The sequence below is a fragment of the Cololabis saira genome, chromosome 19, assembly GCF_033807715.1.
Source record: "Cololabis saira isolate AMF1-May2022 chromosome 19, fColSai1.1, whole genome shotgun sequence".
In the NCBI taxonomy this organism is placed as follows: Eukaryota; Metazoa; Chordata; class Actinopteri; order Beloniformes; family Belonidae; genus Cololabis; species Cololabis saira.
Genome location: NC_084605.1, coordinates 719,242 through 739,734, shown reverse-complemented (window position 1 = coordinate 739,734; position 20,493 = coordinate 719,242). Strand labels below are relative to the sequence as shown.

General features: G+C 36.8%; 1 protein-coding gene across 1 annotated transcript in view; it reads right to left on the bottom strand.

Annotated features, from left to right (window-relative positions):
* The window catches only part of LOC133419847 (inositol polyphosphate multikinase-like), a 45,617-nt gene that overhangs the window by 9,262 nt on the left and 15,862 nt on the right, over positions 1–20,493 (bottom strand). The window contains exons 2-4 of the mRNA XM_061709309.1: positions 19,331–19,416; positions 14,527–14,623; positions 10,813–10,985 (exon numbers count right to left, since the gene is read on the bottom strand). Of these exons, the coding sequence (XP_061565293.1) occupies positions 10,813–10,985; positions 14,527–14,623; positions 19,331–19,416 (356 nt within the window). The remainder of the gene's footprint in view (positions 1–10,812; positions 10,986–14,526; positions 14,624–19,330; positions 19,417–20,493) is intronic.

The following is a 20,493-nucleotide window of genomic DNA, read 5'->3' as shown; positions in this document are numbered from 1 at the left end:
TCAATTGAACCCGGACAAATCCGAAGTCATTATCATAGGCCCAGACACCACACACAATCACATCTCACCACAACTTGGCTTATTCTCCACCAGTATTACCCCCAGCTGCAGAAATCTTGGTATCATCTTCGACAGTAATCTCAACTTTAATCAGCATGTTAAAGCAACTGTCCAGTCTTGTTTCATTCAACTACGCAGAATCTCCAAAATCCGGTCCTTTCTGTCTCCCAAGAACCTGGAAATTGTCATTCATGCATTCATCACATCCCGTTTAGATTACTGTAACTCACTCTACACCTGCCTAAGTAAACATAATCTCTCCAGACTTCAGCTTATCCAAAATGCTGCTGCCAGACTCCTCACAAATTCAAATAAAAGAGTACACATAACCCCGATTTTAGCTTCATTACACTGGCTACCTGTGCGTTTTAGAATTGATTTTAAGATTTTAATGATCACTTTTAAGGCCCGGATGGGACTGGCCCCTGAGTACATCAAAGACTGCTTAGTCCCATACGAGCCAAGGTGTAGCCTGAGATCCTCCGGCGGGTCCCTATTAAAGATTCCAAGATCTCGACTAAAAACTAAGGGCGACCGGGCCTTTGCTATCAGGGCCCCGTCGCTCTGGAATGACCTGCCGGAGGAGATCAGGCGAGCCACATCTCTGTCCATTTTTAAATCTCTTTTAAAAACACACTTTTTTAAATGTGCTTTTACTTAACATCTAATAATGTACTCTATAATATCCAATGTTATTATTTTTTAATGTTTTATTGTATTTCTATGCTCTGTTTTTATATTTTTGTCATTTTATTGGATTCTGCCTTTTAATTCTGCTTTGTAAAAGCACCTTGTAACTGTGTTTGGAAAGGTGCTATACAAATAAAGCTTATTATTATTATTATTATTACTAGGACAACTACTACGAATACTACTGATACAATTACTAACAACAACAAATATTACTACTACTACTACCACCACCAACTATTATACTGCTACTACTAGTTTCAGTAAAACCAAGAAAGTTAAAAACTGAAACTGATTTCATTCGTCTGTTTCCTCTGTGTATGTATATATATATATATATATATATATATATATATATATATATATATATATATATATATATATATATATATATATATATATATATATATATATATATATATATATATATATATATATATATATATATATATATATATCTCCATTGGTTACCCGTAAAATTTAGAATCCAATTTAAAATTTTATTACTTGCATATAAAGCCCAAAACGGCTTAGCTTCGCATTATTATTAGACCTGATAGTGCCTTATGTTCCTGTCAGAGCTCTCCGCTCTCAGAGTGCAGGTTTACTCGTAGTTCCTAGAGTATCTAAATGTAGATTTGGAGGGCGGGCGTTCTGCTATCAGGCACCATTACTATGGAACCAACTTCCAATCTGGGTTAAGGAGGCTGACACCACCTCCACCTTTAAAACTAAACTTAAAACCTTTCTGTTTAGTAAAGCCTATAGTTAGTGTTTAGTAAACCTCTAGCTGGTGTTGGTAAATCTCTAGGTAGTGTAAACTCTAGTGTGCCAGAGTCGCTCCTGTAGTTTCTTGTGCTGCCCCCCCTTTTCTTCTCTTTTGTACATGGTGCAGCATCCTCTGCCGGTGGTGAAGAGCATCTCTGAATGCAAAACACCGGATCCTGCAGCGTGGGAGTGAGGGGGGCAGGGTAACGTTTGGCTAAAGGTTTTTCTCCCACTAGGGGGAGTTTTTACCTGCCATTGTTTATGTAATAACTGCTCAGGGGTTTATGTTCTGGGTCTCTGGAAAGCGTCTAGAGACAACTTTTGTTGTATTAGACGCTATATAAATAAAATTGAATTGAATGAATATGTATGTATGTGTGTATATATATATATATATATATATACATACACACACACACACACACACACACACACACACACACACATATTCAGGTCTGCACATAAGTGACCCCCAGAGCGCATGCGCCGTCAAAATCCACAGTGCGCTGTCAATCTTGTGCTGCGAAGCGCTTTTGCGTACCAACAGCTGGGGCTCATATTATTGGTTGTGGCCAGACCAGAATACTAATATTAAAACATCTATTGGGAGAGCTTTTCCCCAGAACTGCCACTCAAGGTTGGTACTGGCCAATCACAGCGCGTCCTTACTCCCCCTCCATGCTCGTTGGGCAGGAGAGAGGTAAGGATCAGCTTTACTGAACAAACCCCGACACGTCTCGTCAAAATGTCCAAGAAGCAAGCGCCATTAAGTAATTATTTTGGCGTTCCACCACCACCAACTACAAAGAGACGCCAATCCCGCCTACCCCGTAAGCTCTGCGTTGGTGCAACGCGGAACCATAAATCAGCCAGTGTCCGTCACTGTGGCAGCAGTTTCCTGCAGCAGCAAGACGCTGTCTCTGATTATGGCTCACAGTTTATGAAAACCCCAAATAAAAAATAAATCAGAGAATATTTTATGAAATCAATAAACAATTCCATCATCAAAATTATAACAAATAAAAGGTTTATATCTTGCTTTGCATGTAATAAGACTAGGTAATATATTAGTTTCACCTTTTAAGTTTAATTATTGAAATAAGTTAACTTTTACACCATATTCTAGTTGAATTATTGAAATAAATTTACTTTTACACCATATTCTAGTTGAATTATTGAAATAAATTAACTTTTACACCATATTCTAGTTGAATTATTGAAATAAATTAACTTTTACACCATATTCTAGTTGAATTATTGAAATAAATTAACTTTTACCCCATATTCTAGTTGAATTATTGAAATAAATTAACTTTTACACCATATTCTAGTTGAATTATTGAAATAAATTAACTTTTACACCATATTCTAGTTGAATTATTGAAATAAATTAACTTTTACACCATATTCTAGTTGAATTATTGAAATAAATTAACTTTTACACCATATTCTAGTTGAATTATTGAAATAAATTAACTTTTACACCATATTCTTCACCTGAAGCACTATTCTACACCTTGGCTGATATGGACATACGTAGCATAGGAGGATATTTCAGCTGCTATATGGTTGGCTGTCTGTACACTCATGCAAGTTCAATGCTATTAAAGAACACGTTTTTTCATATAAAATAAACATTTTTATGCAGTTTAGAAGTTTTGGGGCTTTTTTTTGGCTCCTGCGCTGCTGAAATCGGGGCGTCCTTTATTTCTATTTCTGAAAGTTGGCAACCCTAGGTGCAGAATATGCTTTTATACTGACTCTACAGACTAACACGCACCATAATTTGTTAATTCATCTTTATAAGTGAATAAATATCGTTTTGCCTATAACTTATTCCTGCATCCCTCTTTTATTGATCCGGCGAGACGGGTCACCGCGTTTTTGGAGCCCCAAGTCACATATCCAGGGGCTCCTCTGAGCACCAGACCAAAATAATTATGTGCAGCCCTGTATATATATATATATATATATACATACACAGTTCCATCAGCATTCTGGGAGCTGATTGGTCCTTACAGCATCATTAGCTGCAATACTTGCTGTTGAATCTCAATATAATACTAGTATTAATATGTTGCAGAACTACAGTCATATCATTCATGCAACATTATTTTCTTCATGGATGATTTGAAATTTTCTGTTTCTGATATTATTAATATAATTTTGTTATTGTACCATATTCATTGTGCCAAATGGAGAAATTGTAAACCCTCCTTCCTTCCGGGGTTTTATTAACCTTTTTAAGATTTTTTTCACATGTCTCAAAAGAATAGAAAACAAAAATGCAAGTAAAATAAGTCTAGACTTTGCTCGTTATTTGTTATTCTAATTTAATAATTCATCTCCTTTTCTATGCTCCATTATGTGAATTTAAAAGCTTAATCTACTTTGTTATATAGGCACCTTTTAATTCTTTCATTTTTTATTTTCATTTTCCTATTGCATATTGCAATATGAATTCAATTTATTTTATTTTTTTGTATGATGATGATATTTGTCCATTATCCTCTTTGAGAGTTTGTATATTTTCAATAAACTTTTGTTTTAAAAAAAAAATCATTCATGCAACAGCTGAAAAAACGTTTTTAATAACACTAACCCAAATCAATATCGGAATCAAATCTTGATAATCGATTCTGAATCTTAAGAATTTAAATCGATTCCTAACATTTGAGTGGATTCTCCAGCAGTTTTATTTTATTGTGTCTGCAGTCGGAGACTCAAAGGAACTGATAAGACGCTGGAACCGTCGACTGTTGCAGAGACAAATGTTGCAGAGACAAATGTTGCAGAGACAAATGTTGCAGAGACAAATGTTGCAGAGACAAATGTTGCAGAGACAAATGTTGCAGAGACAAATGTTGCAGAGACAAATGTTGCAGAGACAAATGTTGCAGAGACAAATGTTGCAGAGACAAATGTTGCAGAGACAAATGTTGCGTGATAAACATGTTGCACAACAAAACACGCCCGTTACGCAACGCGTTTCGTAACAGTTTGGTAACAGACGTAACAGACCACCAGCAGGTTTTACTGCTACAGTTGTAAACCGGAGAGACGGGAGAAACCGCGGCTGATAAGATTCCTCGGGGACCAAAACGGTAATTTAGCCGCAGTGGAAACTAAAAACACGGTAATTTCAGTTTGTAATGGAAAAACCTGATAATATTTTAGCTTAATGAGTCTCTTCCTTTCTGTCAGATTAGTTTGTCCCGTCTTTCCTGTAATCTGTTCCCTCATGCAGACACAAAACTAAATAAGTGAACAAGCTAAAAACCTGTTCAGGGGAATTCTGGTCCTGCTTTTTAAAATTAAACGAGTTAAAGCATGAATTTAACTTAAAGAAAGTTAACATACAGGACTGTCTCAGAAAATTAGAATATTGTGATAAAGTTCTTTATTTTCTGTAATGCAATTACAAAAACTAAAATGTCATACATTCTGGATTCATTACAAATCAACTGAAATATTGCAAGCCTTTTATTATTTTAATATTGCTGATCAGGATTTACAGCTTAAGAAAACTCAAATATCCTATCTCAAAAAATTAGAATATTCTGGGAATCTTAAACTGTAAACCATAATCAGCAATATTAAAATAATAAAAGGCTTGCAATATTTCAGTTGATTTGTAATGAATCCAGAATGTGACATTTTTTTTTTTTTTTTTTTTTTTAAATTGCATTACAGAAAATAAAGAACTTTATCACAATATTTAAATTTTCAGTCCTGTATATGAAAACAGATTTTGTAGCACAAGTGGAAACTCAAACATTCTGCTCAAACACATTTGATAAATGCAGTTTGGAATATTTAGATTCAGTGTGAAACCAACTTTGAACCATTTTGACTGTAGTTCCTAGTTTTATTCATTTTGTTAGTTTGGTTTAGTTTATTGTTAATTATGTATTATCGTTTTAAATAATTATTTTTAAATCATTTGATTACGTACTTCTTCATTTATGCTAACTTTTATTTTGTTATTTTGGGGGGAAATCCCTCCAGACCTCTACGGTACGGTGGCCGAGACACGCCATTGCTGAAAATTAAAGAAACGCTGCAAATAAAAACCAACGCCACTGCAAATAAAATAAACGCTTTGCAAATAAAATAAATGCTGCAAACAAAAAGAAACGCTGCAAATAAAATAAACACTGCAAATAAAATAAACGCTGCAAATATAAAGAAACGCTGCAAATATAAAGAAACGCTGCAAATAAAAGAAACGCTGCAAATAAAATAAACACTGCAAATAAAATAAACGCTGCAAATATAAAGAAACGCTGCAAATATAAAGAAACGCTGCAAATAAAAGAAACGCTGCAAATAAAATAAACACTGCAAATAAAATAAACGCTGCAAATATAAAGAAACGCTGCAAATATAAAGAAACGCTGCAAATAAAAGAAACGCTGCAAATAAAAGAAACGCTGCAAATATAAAGAAACCCCGCTGCAAATAAAATAAATGCCGCAAATAAAAAAGCCACAACGGAAGTGAATTACCGGGGACTATTTTTGCTGATGAACTGATGTTTTTTACGTGAGAGGAGAAGAAGAAGACGAAGAGGACGTAAGTGAAAAGGAAGAAATAAGAAGAGCGAGGAATAAGAAGAACAACGAACGAGAAAATAAGTGAAAAGGTTAGTGTTCAACGTCGCTACGTGTCATGTGTTTGGCCATAAAAACACCGGTGCATCAGCAAAAATAGTCCCCGGTAATTCACTTCCGTTGTGGCTTTTTTATTTGCGTTGTTTTTTTATTTTATTTGCAGCGTTTATTTTATTTGCAGTGGCGTTTATTTTTGTTTGCAGCGTTTCTTTTATTTGCAGCAATGGCTCTATTGACTCTCTGAAGAGACCTAAGTCACGACTCCTGCAACAGTTAATGTTCCTTTGCAGATTAATGAAGTATTTTGAACTTTACATGGATTCAGGCGCCGGTCTTTGGATTCAGGCGCTGGTTTTTGTCGGTCCTCCACACACGGGGTACCAGGGCTCTAGAGCTGCTTTAACTCTGGTGGTCTCAGCGTTAGTAAAACCCCATTAGTGACAGCTCTTATCTGTTCCAGCCAGACCCGGGGTACCAGAGGTACCCGGGGTACCAGGGGTTCCAGGGGTACCAGGGGTCTAGTGCCTTAACTCTGCTGGTCTCAGCGTTGGTAAAACCCCGTTAGCGACCCCGGGGTACCAGGGGTTCCAGGGGTCTAGAGCCTTAACTCTGCTGGTCTCAGCGTTAGTAAAACCCCGTTAGCGACGGCTCTCATCTGTTCCAGCCAGACCCGGGGTACCAGGGGTCTAGAGCTGCCTGAACTCTGCTGCTCAGCGTTGGTAAAACCCGTTAGCGACGGCTCTTATCTGTTCCAGTAGCCGATCTCAATCTCGTCCCCCAGAGTTTCTGCTCGTCTCGCCAGGATACGTTTGGACAAACACGTCCCGGATCTGTTTGGGTTTGTGTTTAGGTTTGTGTCCCGGTGGAACCGTCTAAAGACGGAGATAAACTCAACCTGGTGGAAACTTTGAGTGTGTTTACGGAACGTTAACAATCACAGATCCTCGGTGTTTGTAGCGTCTGCATCGCTGGACGGATCTGGACATGGAAACACATGCAGGACGACTGGAAACGTCTCCCACCGTCCTCCAGTAAACCTCAAGACTCATACAGATCATAGGGCTGTGCGATTAATCGATTTTAAATCTAAATCGGATTTATTAATCACAATCGATGTTAAAAAAAGGAAAATCGGAAACTCGATTTTCCTTTTTTGCAGCTGCATTACAGACAGAGCTCGTCTAGTCTTTGTTTGGTCAAGAAAATTGTAAATGTCACTTTACTAAACTCAAAGAGCATTTACAATATCTTTCAATTGCACTTCATTCCCAATAGGGACATTTGTTTGCTATTTTTCTTTAAAAATAAAGATAAAATATTTAAAACAATTTATTCCATTGTCTTTTGTAGTTTTACCAAAAAAATCGAAATCGAAATAAAAAAATCGGGTTTTCAGAGAAAAAAAAAAAAAAAAAAAAAAAAAAAAAAAAAAAAAAAATCAGGATTTTATTTTTGTCCAAAATCGCCCAGCCCTAACAGATCAGCAATTTATTAATCCGAATCCGACAGAGTCAGGGAAATATTCTAAATTATGCCAAATGTTTATTATTCAGTCGGATAACCGATGGTGAAGCGTTTATTACCATCTCGAAGGGACAACGCTCAGCACAAAGTGCCAGAACAATCCGATAACTTGAGATGACGCCACATGAACGGTTGGGTTTGGATGGGCATTCGATGGAATTTCCTTCATCGACGATCAGGGAAATTAACGATCAATTATCGATTAATCATTAGGATTTTCATATTACAAAATACACTGTGTTGTTCCTCAATAAAATATTTATTTTAACAACAGTCCAACTCTTTGGGCTGATAAATTGGCAGTTCAAGTTGCAGCAGAACCGGCGCCCGAAAACACAACTGACGCTCTTTTGTTCCAAAATAAAAAAAATCCCAAAACACACCCACATTAAACGCTCAATCAAAAATATAATAATACTTAGGACTGACAGGTTCTGCCAAAATATAACTTAAAACTATTCCTAAAGAAACGGAACCGAGAAAGACCGAGAGTGAGGGAAAATACTTAACAAAAGTAACTTATTCACAGCTGTGATGTTCACTTCTAACAGTAAATCAAATTAACAGCAGCCTGCTGGTTTTTGGTTGATAAAGATGAGCATGTTAAGCTAACGCTAACGTTGCGGTGATGCTAGCCTGCGAGCAGGATGCTCCGTCACCGACGTTAGCAGGTCGCGTGTACGTTGTTCAAATGGAACATCATTTGAGTTGTGGACGTGTTGTATTTATACACGGCGTCGCAGTGTTTGCAGCGACATTCGTTATTTTTCAATTCAATTCAAAATGCTCCCACGCTAAACTTCCCCGTCTCTTCATGATTCTTTTTCTGGAGTCTCCTGTACCTCCTGTAACTCCGGTGTCTTAGGCCACGTTTCCACGTAGCCGGGTATTTACAAAAACGGATGTTTCTCCCTCTGTTTTGTAAAATCCCATCATTTCCAGGAACCTGCATAAATAGCTGTTAAGGTGCTATGAGCAGCCAAACCTACAGGGGGCAGTGTAACGAAAAGATAAAGCCTTTTTTTATTTTTTCTCAACTTTTTTCTCAAAATCTCTTTTTTTCTCAAAATTTTGACTTTTTCCTCAAAATTTTGACTTTTTTCTCGTATTTTTCAAAGTTTCGACTTTTCTCAACTTTTTCTCAATATTTCGACTTTTTCTCGATTTTTTTTCTCAAATTTCGACTTTTTTCTCAAAATTTCGACTTTTCTCGTATTTTTTCTCAAAGTTTCGACTTTTTTCTCAAAGTTTCGACTTTTTCCTCAAAGTTTCGACTTTTTATTGACTTCTTTCTCAAAATTTCGACTTTTTTCTTGACTAAAATTTCAACTTTTTTCTCGACTTTTTTTCTCAAAATTTCGACTTTTTTCTCAAAATTTCTCAAAAACGGATATTTCCCCCTCTACGTTTTGTAAAATCCCATCATTTCCAGGAACCTGCATAAATAGCTGTTAAGGTGCTATGAGCAGCCAAACCTACAGGGGGCAGTGTAACGAAAAGATAAAGCCTTTTTTTATTTTTTCTCAACTTTTTTCTCAAAATCTCTTTTTTTCTCAAAATTTTGACTTTTTCCTCAAAATTTTGACTTTTTTCTCGTATTTTTCAAAGTTTCGACTTTTCTCAACTTTTTCTCAATATTTCGACTTTTTCTCGATTTTTTTTCTCAAATTTCGACTTTTTTCTCAAAATTTCGACTTTTCTGGTATTTTTTCTCAAAGTTTCGACTTTTTTCTCAAAGTTTCGACTTTTTCCTCAAAGTTTCGACTTTTTATTGACTTCTTTCTCAAAATTTCGACTTTTTTCTTGACTAAAATTTCAACTTTTTTCTCGACTTTTTTTCTCAAAATTTCGACTTTTTTCTCAAAATTTCTCAAAAACGGATATTTCCCCCTCTACGTTTTGAAAAATCCCGTCATTTCCAGGAACCTGCATAAATATCTGTTAAGGTGCTATGAGCAGCCAAACCTACAGGGGGCAGTGTAACGAGAAGATAAAGCCTTTTTTTATTTTTTCTCAACTTTTTTCTCAAAATCTCTTTTTTTCTCAAAATTTTGACTTTTTTCTCGTATTTTTCAAAGTTTCGACTTTTCTCAACTTTTTCTCAATATTTCGACTTTTTCTCAAAATTTCGACTTTTTCTCGATTTTTTTTCTCAAATTTCGACTTTTTTCTCAAAATTTCGACTTTTCTCGTATTTTTTCTCGAAGTTTCGACTTTTTCTTGACTTCTTTCTCAAAATTTCGACTTTTTTCTTGACTAAAATTTCAACTTTTTTCTCGACTTTTTTTCTCAAAATTTAATCTTTTTTCTCAAAATTTCGACTTTTTTCTCAAAAACGGATATTTCCCCCTCTACGTTTTGAAAAATCCCGTCATTTCCAGGAACCTGCATAAATACTGTTAAGGTGCTATGAGCAGCCAAACCTACAGGGGGCAGTGTAACGAGAAGATAAAGCCTTTTTTTATTTTTTCTCAACTTTTTTCTCAAAATCTCTTTTTTTCTCAAAATTTTGACTTTTTTCTCGTATTTTTCAAAGTTTCGACTTTTCTCAACTTTTTCTCAAAATTTCGACTTTTTCTCGATTTTTTTTCTCAAATTTCGACTTTTTTCTCAAAATTTCGACTTTTCTCGTATTTTTTCTCAAAGTTTCGACTTTTTCTTGACTTTTTTCTCAAAGTTTCGACTTTTTCTTGACTTCTTTCTCAAAATTTCGACTTTTTTCTTGACTAAAATTTCAACTTTTTTCTCGACTTTTTTTCTCAAAATTTTATCTTTTTTCTCAAAATTTCGACTTTTTTCTCAAAAACAGATATTTCCCCCTCTACGTTTATAAAAATCCCATCATTTCCAGGAACCTGCATAAATACTGTTAAGGTGCTATGAGCAGCCAAACCTACAGGGGGCAGTGTAACGAGAAGATAAAGTCATGCTAGCCAATCAGAATCCTGGAAAAAAACATCAACAAATGACACGAGTAACTTCCAGTTACTTCCAAGATGAACCAGAGTCTTTGGTTTGGAGTGACAGAGAAGTGGAGTTACTTTTAAGTGTGACGTTAGAATATAAAACAGGTAAAATACAAGAAAATATTGACGGTTACAAACTAATCCCTAACAGAGTTTATGGTATCCATGACGACGGCGGGTTCTGGACTCACCCTCATGCCGAGGATGAGGAATCCGATCTCCTCCATGAGCGGATACTTCCGGATCTGCTGCTCCCGCTTCTCCTGAGACGCGTACGGGTCGTAGCTCTGCTGGCCGAGCTTCACGTCCATGATGCAGGGACGAGAGAACCGGTGGGAGACGTCCTGCAGCTTCAGGTACAGCTCTGGAAACAAGAGAAACAAGAAAACTAGATGATGCAGGGACGAGAGAACCGGTGGGAGACGTCCTGCAGCTTCAGGTACAGCTCTGGAAACAATAAAACAAGAAAACTAGATGATGCAGGGACGAGAGAACCGGTGGGAGACGTCCTGCAGCTTCAGGTACAGCTCTGGAAACAAGAGAAACAAGAAAACTAGATGATGCAGGGACGAGAGAACCGGTGGGAGACGTCCTGCAGCTTCAGGTACAGCTCTGGAAACAATAAAACAAGAAAACTAGATGATGCAGGGACGAGAGAACCGGTGGGAGACGTCCTGCAGCTTCAGGTACAGCTCTGGAAACAATAAAACAAGAAAACTAGATGATGCAGGGACGGAGGAACCGGTGGGAGACGTCCTGCAGCTTCAGGTACAGCTCTGGAAACAAGAGAAACAAGAAAACTAGATGATGCAGGGACGGAGGAACCGGTGGGAGACGTCCTGCAGCTTCAGGTACAGCTCTGGAAACAAGAAAACAAGAAAACTAGATGATGCAGGGACGGAGGAACCGGTGGGAGACGTCCTGCAGCTTCAGGTACAGCTCTGGAAACAAGAGAAACAAGAAAACTAGATGATGCAGGGACGAGAGAACCGGTGGGAGACGTCCTGCAGCTTCAGGTACAGCTCTGGAAACAATAAAACAAGAAAACTAGATGATGCAGGGACGAGAGAACCGGTGGGAGACGTCCTGCAGCTTCAGGTACAGCTCTGGAAACAATAAAACAAGAAAACTAGATGATGCAGGGACGAGAGAACCGGTGGGAGACGTCCTGCAGCTTCAGGTACAGCTCTGGAAACAATAAAACAAGAAAACTAGATGATGCAGGGACGGAGGAACCGGTGGGAGACGTCCTGCAGCTTCAGGTACAGCTCTGGAAACAAGAGAAACAAGAAAACTAGATGATGCAGGGACGAGAGAACCGGTGGGAGACGTCCTGCAGCTTCAGGTACAGCTCTGGAAACAATAAAACAAGAAAACTAGATGATGCAGGGACGAGAGAACCGGTGGGAGACGTCCTGCAGCTTCAGGTACAGCTCTGGAAACAAGAGAAACCAGAAAACTAGATCAGGGATCAGCAACCCGCGGCTAGCGCCGCCCTAGTGGCTCCTGGAGCTTTTTCAAAAATGTTTGACTTTTTTTTTTCCTCTCTTTTTTTCCCTTAATTTCTCTTTTTTCCTTTTTTAATCTCGACATTTCGACTTTTTTCTCGACACTTTGATATTTTTCTCAACATTTCAACTTTCTCAAAATTTTGACTTTTTTTCTCGAAATTTTGACTTTTTTTCTCGAAAATTTGACTTTTTTCTCAACATTTCGACTTTTTAATCTCGACATTTCAACTTTTTTCTCAACATTTCGACTTTTTTCTCAAAATTTTGACTTTTTTCTCAACATTTCAACTTTTTTCTCGAGATTGTACTTCAACATTAATCTCGACATTTCGACTTTTTAATTTCGACTTTTTTCTCAACATTGACTCTTTTTCTCAAAATTTTGATTTTTTTCTCAAAATTTCGACTTTTTTCTCAACATTTTGACTTTTTTCTCGAAGTGCATAATGAAAAATAAATCTTCCCCCAGTTCTAACTAATATAGAAACATGCAGCATGTGTGTCTTCATTCTAATACAAGACTTTTCATTTTTTGCGGCTCCAGACATATTAGTTTTTTGTGTTTTTGGTCCAATATGGATCTAAAACATTTTGGGTTGCTGATTCCTGAACTATATGATGCAGGGACGGAGGAACCGGTGGGAGACGTCCTGCAGCTTCAGGTACAGATCTGGAAACAATAAAACAAGAAAACTAGATGATGCAGGGACGAGAGAACCGGTGGGAGACGTCCTGCAGCTTCAGGTACAGCTCTGGAAACAAGAAAACAAGAAAACTAGATGATGCAGGGACGAGAGAACCGGTGGGAGACGTCCTGCAGCTTCAGGTACAGCTCTGAAAACAATAGAAACAAGAAAACTAGATGATGCAGGGACGGAGGAACCGGTGGGAGACGTCCTGCAGCTTCAGGTACAGCTCTGGAAACAATAAAACAAGAAAACTAGATGATGCAGGGACGGAGGAACCGGTGGGAGACGTCCTGCAGCTTCAGGTACAGCTCTGGACGGGGAACGGGATGGAGAGGATCTGGGTTAAGCCTGATTTTTGGTTCCGCGTTGTACCAACGCAGAGCCTACGCGTACGGTATGCAGCGACACGCACCGTACGGCGTCAATTTAACGCGGAACCATAAATCAGGCTTTAGGCAAGTTTATCTGTACAGCACAGTTCAACACAAAGTGATTTACATCAACATTAAAAGCAGCAAGACACAATTAAACAGTAAATAACAAATAAAATTATTAGAAAAGAGGTTAAATAATAAAAAGCACTAGTTGTTAGTCAGTAAGGGCAGTAGATCCAGCAGGTTCATCTCATTCTTACAATGGCAGGAATTACGTTTCTATACGGTCAAAACGTACAAAGACCAGGTCAAATACAGGATTACAAAGTAATCTGTGCCGATCCATGCAGTGAATTAAACCAATTTGACAATTCTACGTCACAATTCCTGCATTCAGGGCTTATCCATAACTTTGTGCAGTTTTCAAAAATACTAAGTACCATATTTTCCGCGCTATAAGCCTTTAATTTTCTCAAAAACCGGCAGTGTCTTATATATGATCATTACGGTCATTTCTGTTACGGTAGTCAGGGGGATTGTGGGTAATGTAGTCAGTCAGGGGCATTGTGGGTAATGTAGTCAGGGGGATTGTGGGTAATGTAGTCAGTCAGGGGGATTGTGGGTAATGTAGTCAGGGGGATTGTGGGTAATGTAGTCAGGGGGATTGTGGGTAATGTAGTCAGGGGGATTGTGGGTAATGTAGTCAGGGGGATTGTGGGTAATGTAGTCAGGGGGATTGTGGGTAATGTAGTTGGCGCTAAAAACGTCAGGAATTGTCACAGACGTTCAAGACAACAGCAGCGACGCTGACTTGTATAACGGCGACTTTGACCAGACGGAGCAAAGCTGGTTTTTATTTTGTTAATAAAGTTTGACATACGGTATTTTTATTCTTGTTTTTTTTTTTTTTGCATTTGCTGTAGGATTTTGTAGCACTTCCATCAGGTAGATACGTAACTCAACCCCAGACACGGTATTTTACCAGATATATGTGCGCCTTATAATGCGGAAAATACAGTATTTATTTTTTCTGGAGGGGGGGGGATGGTTGTCTGTCTGTTCAGTCATGCAAGTTACTATTAAAGCACTTTAGACTTTAAATCAAAGCATTTGGTTTTTTCATATAAAATAAATACATTTCTCTGCAGTTTAGAAGTTTTGGGGATGTTCCTTGTTTTTGGCGCTGCTGAAATCGTGGCGTCATTTATTTCTGTTTCTGAAAGATGGAAACCCTGTACGGTCCTGTACGGTTCTGAAAGTGGTTCTGTAACTGGTTCTGTAACTGGTTCTGTAACTGGTTCTGGTTCTGGTTCTGTAACTGGTTCTCCTACCGTTGGGAGAGTCCGGGGATGACCAGGTTCCGTAGAATCGGGGGAGATGGTTCTGCAGGTCCAGCAGACACGGATCACAGCAGTCGTCAGCGTAGACCTGGAAACACGGATCAGAACCGGATCAGAACTAAATACAGATAAATGAACCTGGAACACACGGATCAGAACCGGATCAGAACTAAATACAGATAAATGAACCTGGAACACACGGATCAGAACCGGATCACAACTACAGTACAGATAAATGAACCTGGAACACACGGATCAGAACCGGATCACAACTACAGTACAGATAAATGAACCCCAGAACGGAGAGGGTTGGGGGGACGGCCATCCTTCTCAGGACTTCACCCCCGCTGCAGGAACTGAGGGATGGAGCTGGTTCTGTAAGTGCCTATTTGAGACTCAGCCGTGTTTTATTTCTGAATTTTACTAACTTTAAAAGGAGCATGAGGCTCCTTTTAAGAAATGAGACTCTCTAGCGCCACCCTTCACCACGACGGCCGTTGGGGGTACTGCAGCCAACAGTGAAGCCGGTACGGGAGAACGGGGAGAACGTGCATGCAGCGTCATGTGACGTCACATCCGCAGGACAGCGCGGGAAATTCGGGACTGAATTGCAGCACATTTTGCAGCAACAGCCTGTTCAAGGCAAAGGAGAGATACACTAGAGGGATCATTCTTTTGGGTTTGGAACGCTTCATCTGACATTAGTACTAGAAAACTTAAAACGTATACAGATTTTTTTCATAAATCCTGCCTCAAGCTCCTTTAAGAGTAAGCTTGTTCAGTTGAAACCATTTGAAGACATCCAATAATTCATTGTTTACATGATTGACAAGGGTATTTAAATCCCTGTGTGAGGCAACGAGATTAGTATCATCTGCAAATAAAATAGGAAGAAATGTATTACAGTTCATGGTTAAATCATTAATATAAATCAAAAACAATAAAGGACCAAGTATCGAGCCCTGTGGAACCCCAAATGATATTATTTAACTTTGCGGAATAGCAACCATTGATGCAAACATATTGTTCTCTGTCTTGTAGATAGTTAGAAAACCACTTGAGAGCCTTTTTAGACCTATAAATGTCCTTTTTAGACCTATAAATGTCCTTTTTAGCCCTATAAATGTCCTTTTAGCCCTATAAATGTCCTTTATAGACCTATAAATGTCCTTTTTAGACCTATAAATGTCCTTTTTAGACCTATAAATGTCCTTTTTAGCCCTATAAATGTCCTTTTTAGACCTATAAATGTCCTTTTAGACCTATAAATGTCCTTTTTAGACCTATAAATGTCCTTTTTAGCCCTATAAATGTCCTTTTTAGCCCTATAAATGTCCTTTTTAGACCTATAAATGTCCTTTTTAGACCTATAAATGTCCTTTTTAGCCCTATAAATGTCCTTTTTAGACCTATAAATGTCCTTTTAGACCTATAAATGTCCTTTTAGACCTATAAATGTCCTTTTAGCCCTATAAATGTCCTTTTTAGACCTATAAATGTCCTTTTAGACCTATAAATGTCCTTTTAGACCTATAAATGTCCTTTTAGCCCTATAAATGTCCTTTTTAGACCTATAAATGCCCTTTTAGACCTATAAATGTCCTTTTAGACCTATAAATGCCCTTTTAGACCTATAAATGTCCTTTTTAGCCCTATAAATGTCCTTTTAGCCCTATAAATGTCCTTTTTAGACCTATAAATGTCCTTTTTAGACCTATAAATGTCCTTTTTAGCCCTATAAATGTCCTTTTAGCCCTATAAATGTCCTTTTTAGACCTATAAATGTCCTTTTTAGACATATAAATGTCCTTTTTAGACCTATAAATGTCCTTTTTGACATATAAATGTCCTTTTTAGACCTATAAATGTCCTTTTTAGACCTATAAATGTCCTTTTTAGACCTATAAATGTCCTTTTTAGACCTATAAATGTCCTTTTTAGACCTATAAATGTCCTTTTTAGACCTATAAATGTCCTTTTTAGACCTATAAATGTCCTTTTTGACATATAAATGTCCTTTTTAGACCTATAAATGTCCTTTTTGACATATAAATGTCCTTTTTGGACCTATAAATGTCCTTTTTGGACCTATAAATGTCCTTTTTGACATATAAATGTCCTTTTTAGACATATAAATGTCCTTTTTAGACCTATAAATGTCCTTTTTGGACCTATAAATGTCCTTTTTGGACCTATAAATGTCCTTTTTGACATATAAATGTCCTTTTTAGACCTATAAATGTCCTTTTTGACATATAAATGTCCTTTTTAGACCTATAAATGTCCTTTTAGACCTATAAATGTCCTTTTTGACATATAAATGTCCTTTTTGGACCTATAAATGTCCTTTTTGGACCTATAAATGTCCTTTTTGGACCTATAAATGTCCTTTTTGACCTATAAATGTCCTTTTTAGACCTATAAATGTCCTTTTTAGACCTATAAATGTCCTTTTTAGACCTATAAATGTCCTTTTTAGACCTATAAATGTCCTTTTAGACCTATAAATGTCCTTTTTGACATATAAATGTCCTTTTTGGACCTATAAATGTCCTTTTTGGACATATAAATGTCCTTTTTGGACCTATAAATGTCCTTTTTGACCTATAAATGTCCTTTTTAGACCTATAAATGTCCTTTTTAGACCTATAAATGTCCTTTTTAGACATATAAATGTCCTTTTTAGACCTATAAATGTCCTTTTTAGACCTATAAATGTCCTTTTTAGACCTATAAATGTCCTTTTTAGACATATAAATGTCCTTTTTAGACCTATAAATGTCCTTTTTAGACCTATAAATGTCCTTTTTAGACCTATAAATGTCCTTTTTGACATATAAATGTCCTTTTTGGACCTATAAATGTCCTTTTTGACATATAAATGTCCTTTTTAGACATATAAATGTCCTTTTTGGACCTATAAATGTCCTTTTTGACATATAAATGTCCTTTTTGGACCTATAAATGTCCTTTTTGACATATAAATGTCCTTTTTAGACCTATAAATGTCCTTTTTAGACATATAAATGTCCTTTTTGGACCTATAAATGTCCTTTTTGACATATAAATGTCCTTTTTAGACATATAAATGTCCTTTTTAGACCTATAAATGTCCTTTTTAGACCTATAAATGTCCTTTTTAGACATATAAATGTCCTTTTTGGACCTATAAATGTCCTTTTTGACATATAAATGTCCTTTTTAGACCTATAAATGTCCTTTTTGACATATAAATGTCCTTTTTAGACCTATAAATGTCCTTTTAGACCTATAAATGTCCTTTTTGACATATAAATGTCCTTTTTGACATATAAATGTCCTTTTTAGACCTATAAATGTCCTTTTTGACATATAAATGTCCTTTTTGACATATAAATGTCCTTTTTAGACATATAAATGTCCTTTTTAGACCTATAAATGTCCTTTTAGACCTATAAATGTCCTTTTTAGACCTATAAATGTCCTTTTAGACCTATAAATGTCCTTTTAGACATATAAATGTCCTTTTAGACCTATAAATGTCCTTTTAGACCTATAAATGTCCTTTTAGACCTATAAATGTCCTTTTAGACATATAAATGTCTTTTTAGACCCATAAATGTCCTTTTTAGCCGTTTTTACCTGAACTAACTGTTTTTACCTGAACTAACTGTTTTTACCTGAACTAACTGTTTTTACCTGAACTGACTGTTTTTACCTGAACTAACTGTTTTTACCTGAACTAACTGTTTTTACCTGAACTGACTGTTTTTACCTGAACTAACTGTTTTTACCTGAACTAAATGTTTTTACCTGAACTAACTGTTTTTACCTGAACTAACTGTTTTTACCTGAACTCTGCTCATGTAACTGCAGGGATGAACAGAACCGCCTGTTGCCACGGTAACGGTAAACTGTTTAAGACGACCCGGGTTTCTAAAGCCTATAGCACCGACTAACGTCTTGACCTTTAGACTCCACAATTATCATCATATAATGTGCAAATACAGGCATGAAAGCCGCGGTTAAGTTAGTCATTAGTTAGTAATTCTCTGCCTCGTTTTCCCGTTAGTTCGTTAGTTTTCTCTCTACAGATTCCAAAGGCTTGTGTGTCTGTTGTGTTTTCCTGTTTCTCTCATTTCAGATTTGCAGCAGATAAACACCCCCCCTGATCCCCCTCATATATACGTTTAAAAAACAACACAGACTACGTTTACATGCAGTCAAAATTCAGGTTTTAAAAGGGTTATTGATGCTGGAAACTAGGGATGGGCGGTACGGACTAAAATATTTATCATGATAATTTCTGGCATTTATCCCGATAACGATAAAAAAAATACCAATTCAACTCCATCTTTGTAAATATAAATCTATCACCACATTCAGTCTTTGGAGCCAAATCACTGCTCTAAAAGAAACTAAATACTAAACTACACCAATTACATTTAATTAATAAAAACCAATTAAATGAGTTACATGTACTGTAAAACTGGAACGACTCAGATCCTCCATGTTTGTTACACAAACACGTATCAACGGGAATTTATCCTTCTTTCTTTCTTTCTTTCTTTCTTTCTTTCTTTCTTTCTTTCTTTCTTTCTTTCTTTCTTTCTTTCTTTCTTTCTTTCTTTCTTTCTTTCTTTCTTTCTTTCTTTCTTTCTTTCTTTCTTTCATTTTTACCGTGAGATACAAATTCTTACCGTGGGGAATTTTTTGCACGGTTTATCGTGAACGGTAAAATATCAAACATTCCTGCTGGAAACGTAGTCACAGAAACCAACGTGTTATTACCATGGAAACCAACGTGTGTTCTTACCATGCTGTAAAAGTCCATCTCTCTCTGTCCTCGGGGCGGAGGCTGGACCTGTTTCAGGACCGTCCCGTCAGGATGCTGCAGGATTCCTGGGGGGAAGATTCACCAACGTTACACCAACACGTCCACACATGCAGCCAGGGTCAAAAAACTCTCAAACTGATGGTTCACTATGTTTTTATTAGTGATGCACCGATTGTTCGGCCGAAAATGGCAAAAAAGACACTTTTGGTGTTCGGTGGAATAAGTGGGAAAAAACCGAACAATTAATAACGGCGTTGTAAAATAAGGAAATAGACTGGCCGCTCCGTAACTGTTGCACCACAAACATAAATCGTTGGCCAACCAAAAACTAACCACATAAGAATTTTACCAACATTCACCAGCAGGTGGAACCAAAACAACATAAATCAATCTATTCCAGGTTTAGATGAGGAAATCAAACGTTAGAGCGTGGAGTGAAGTGGTGCAAACATGTCAGCAGTGTGGAAGTATTTTAGAGTGTTAGAATAAAACAAGAATGTCTGTTTGACATGAATGTTCTGCTCAAATATCTAGAGGGGGCACATCTGCAAAGTCTTTCAGCTACAAGTTTGATTTATCATTTGGAATGATAAAAAACATTTTTATTGTTTTAAGGCCTATGTTACAATGTTCAGTCAGTTAAGCCTAACGTAAGCTCAAAGATGGACAAAAAATGTATTTTGCTAATGTATTTATTTTAAGTTATTGTTCTTTGCTGGTATAATGTCTGCTGGAATATTTAGGAAATGCTTGGAAATTAAAAAGTTTTCAGTTTTTTATGTTCAACAAATGTTTTCTACCTTGTAATTTTGTAAAAGATTTTTTTCTTTTAAAAGCCTAAATCACATTTATTTGATTTATGCAATGGTGAAAAAATTGGCAAAATAAATGAAAAACTGCTGAAGAACCATGTTCGGTATTCGGCCAAGTGCTTATTATTATTTTCGGTTTCGGTTTCGGCCACAAATTTTCATTTCGGTGCATCACTAGTTTTTATTCCTTGGATGTAAATACACTGCAAACACACCATAAGAGCTAGAAAGGAATAAAATAAAATAGAGTTTCTACATTCATATAAGTTTCATTTAACTTAAATACAGACCAACGCTGCTGGGTCGGTAATAAAGCTACCGTTAACCACA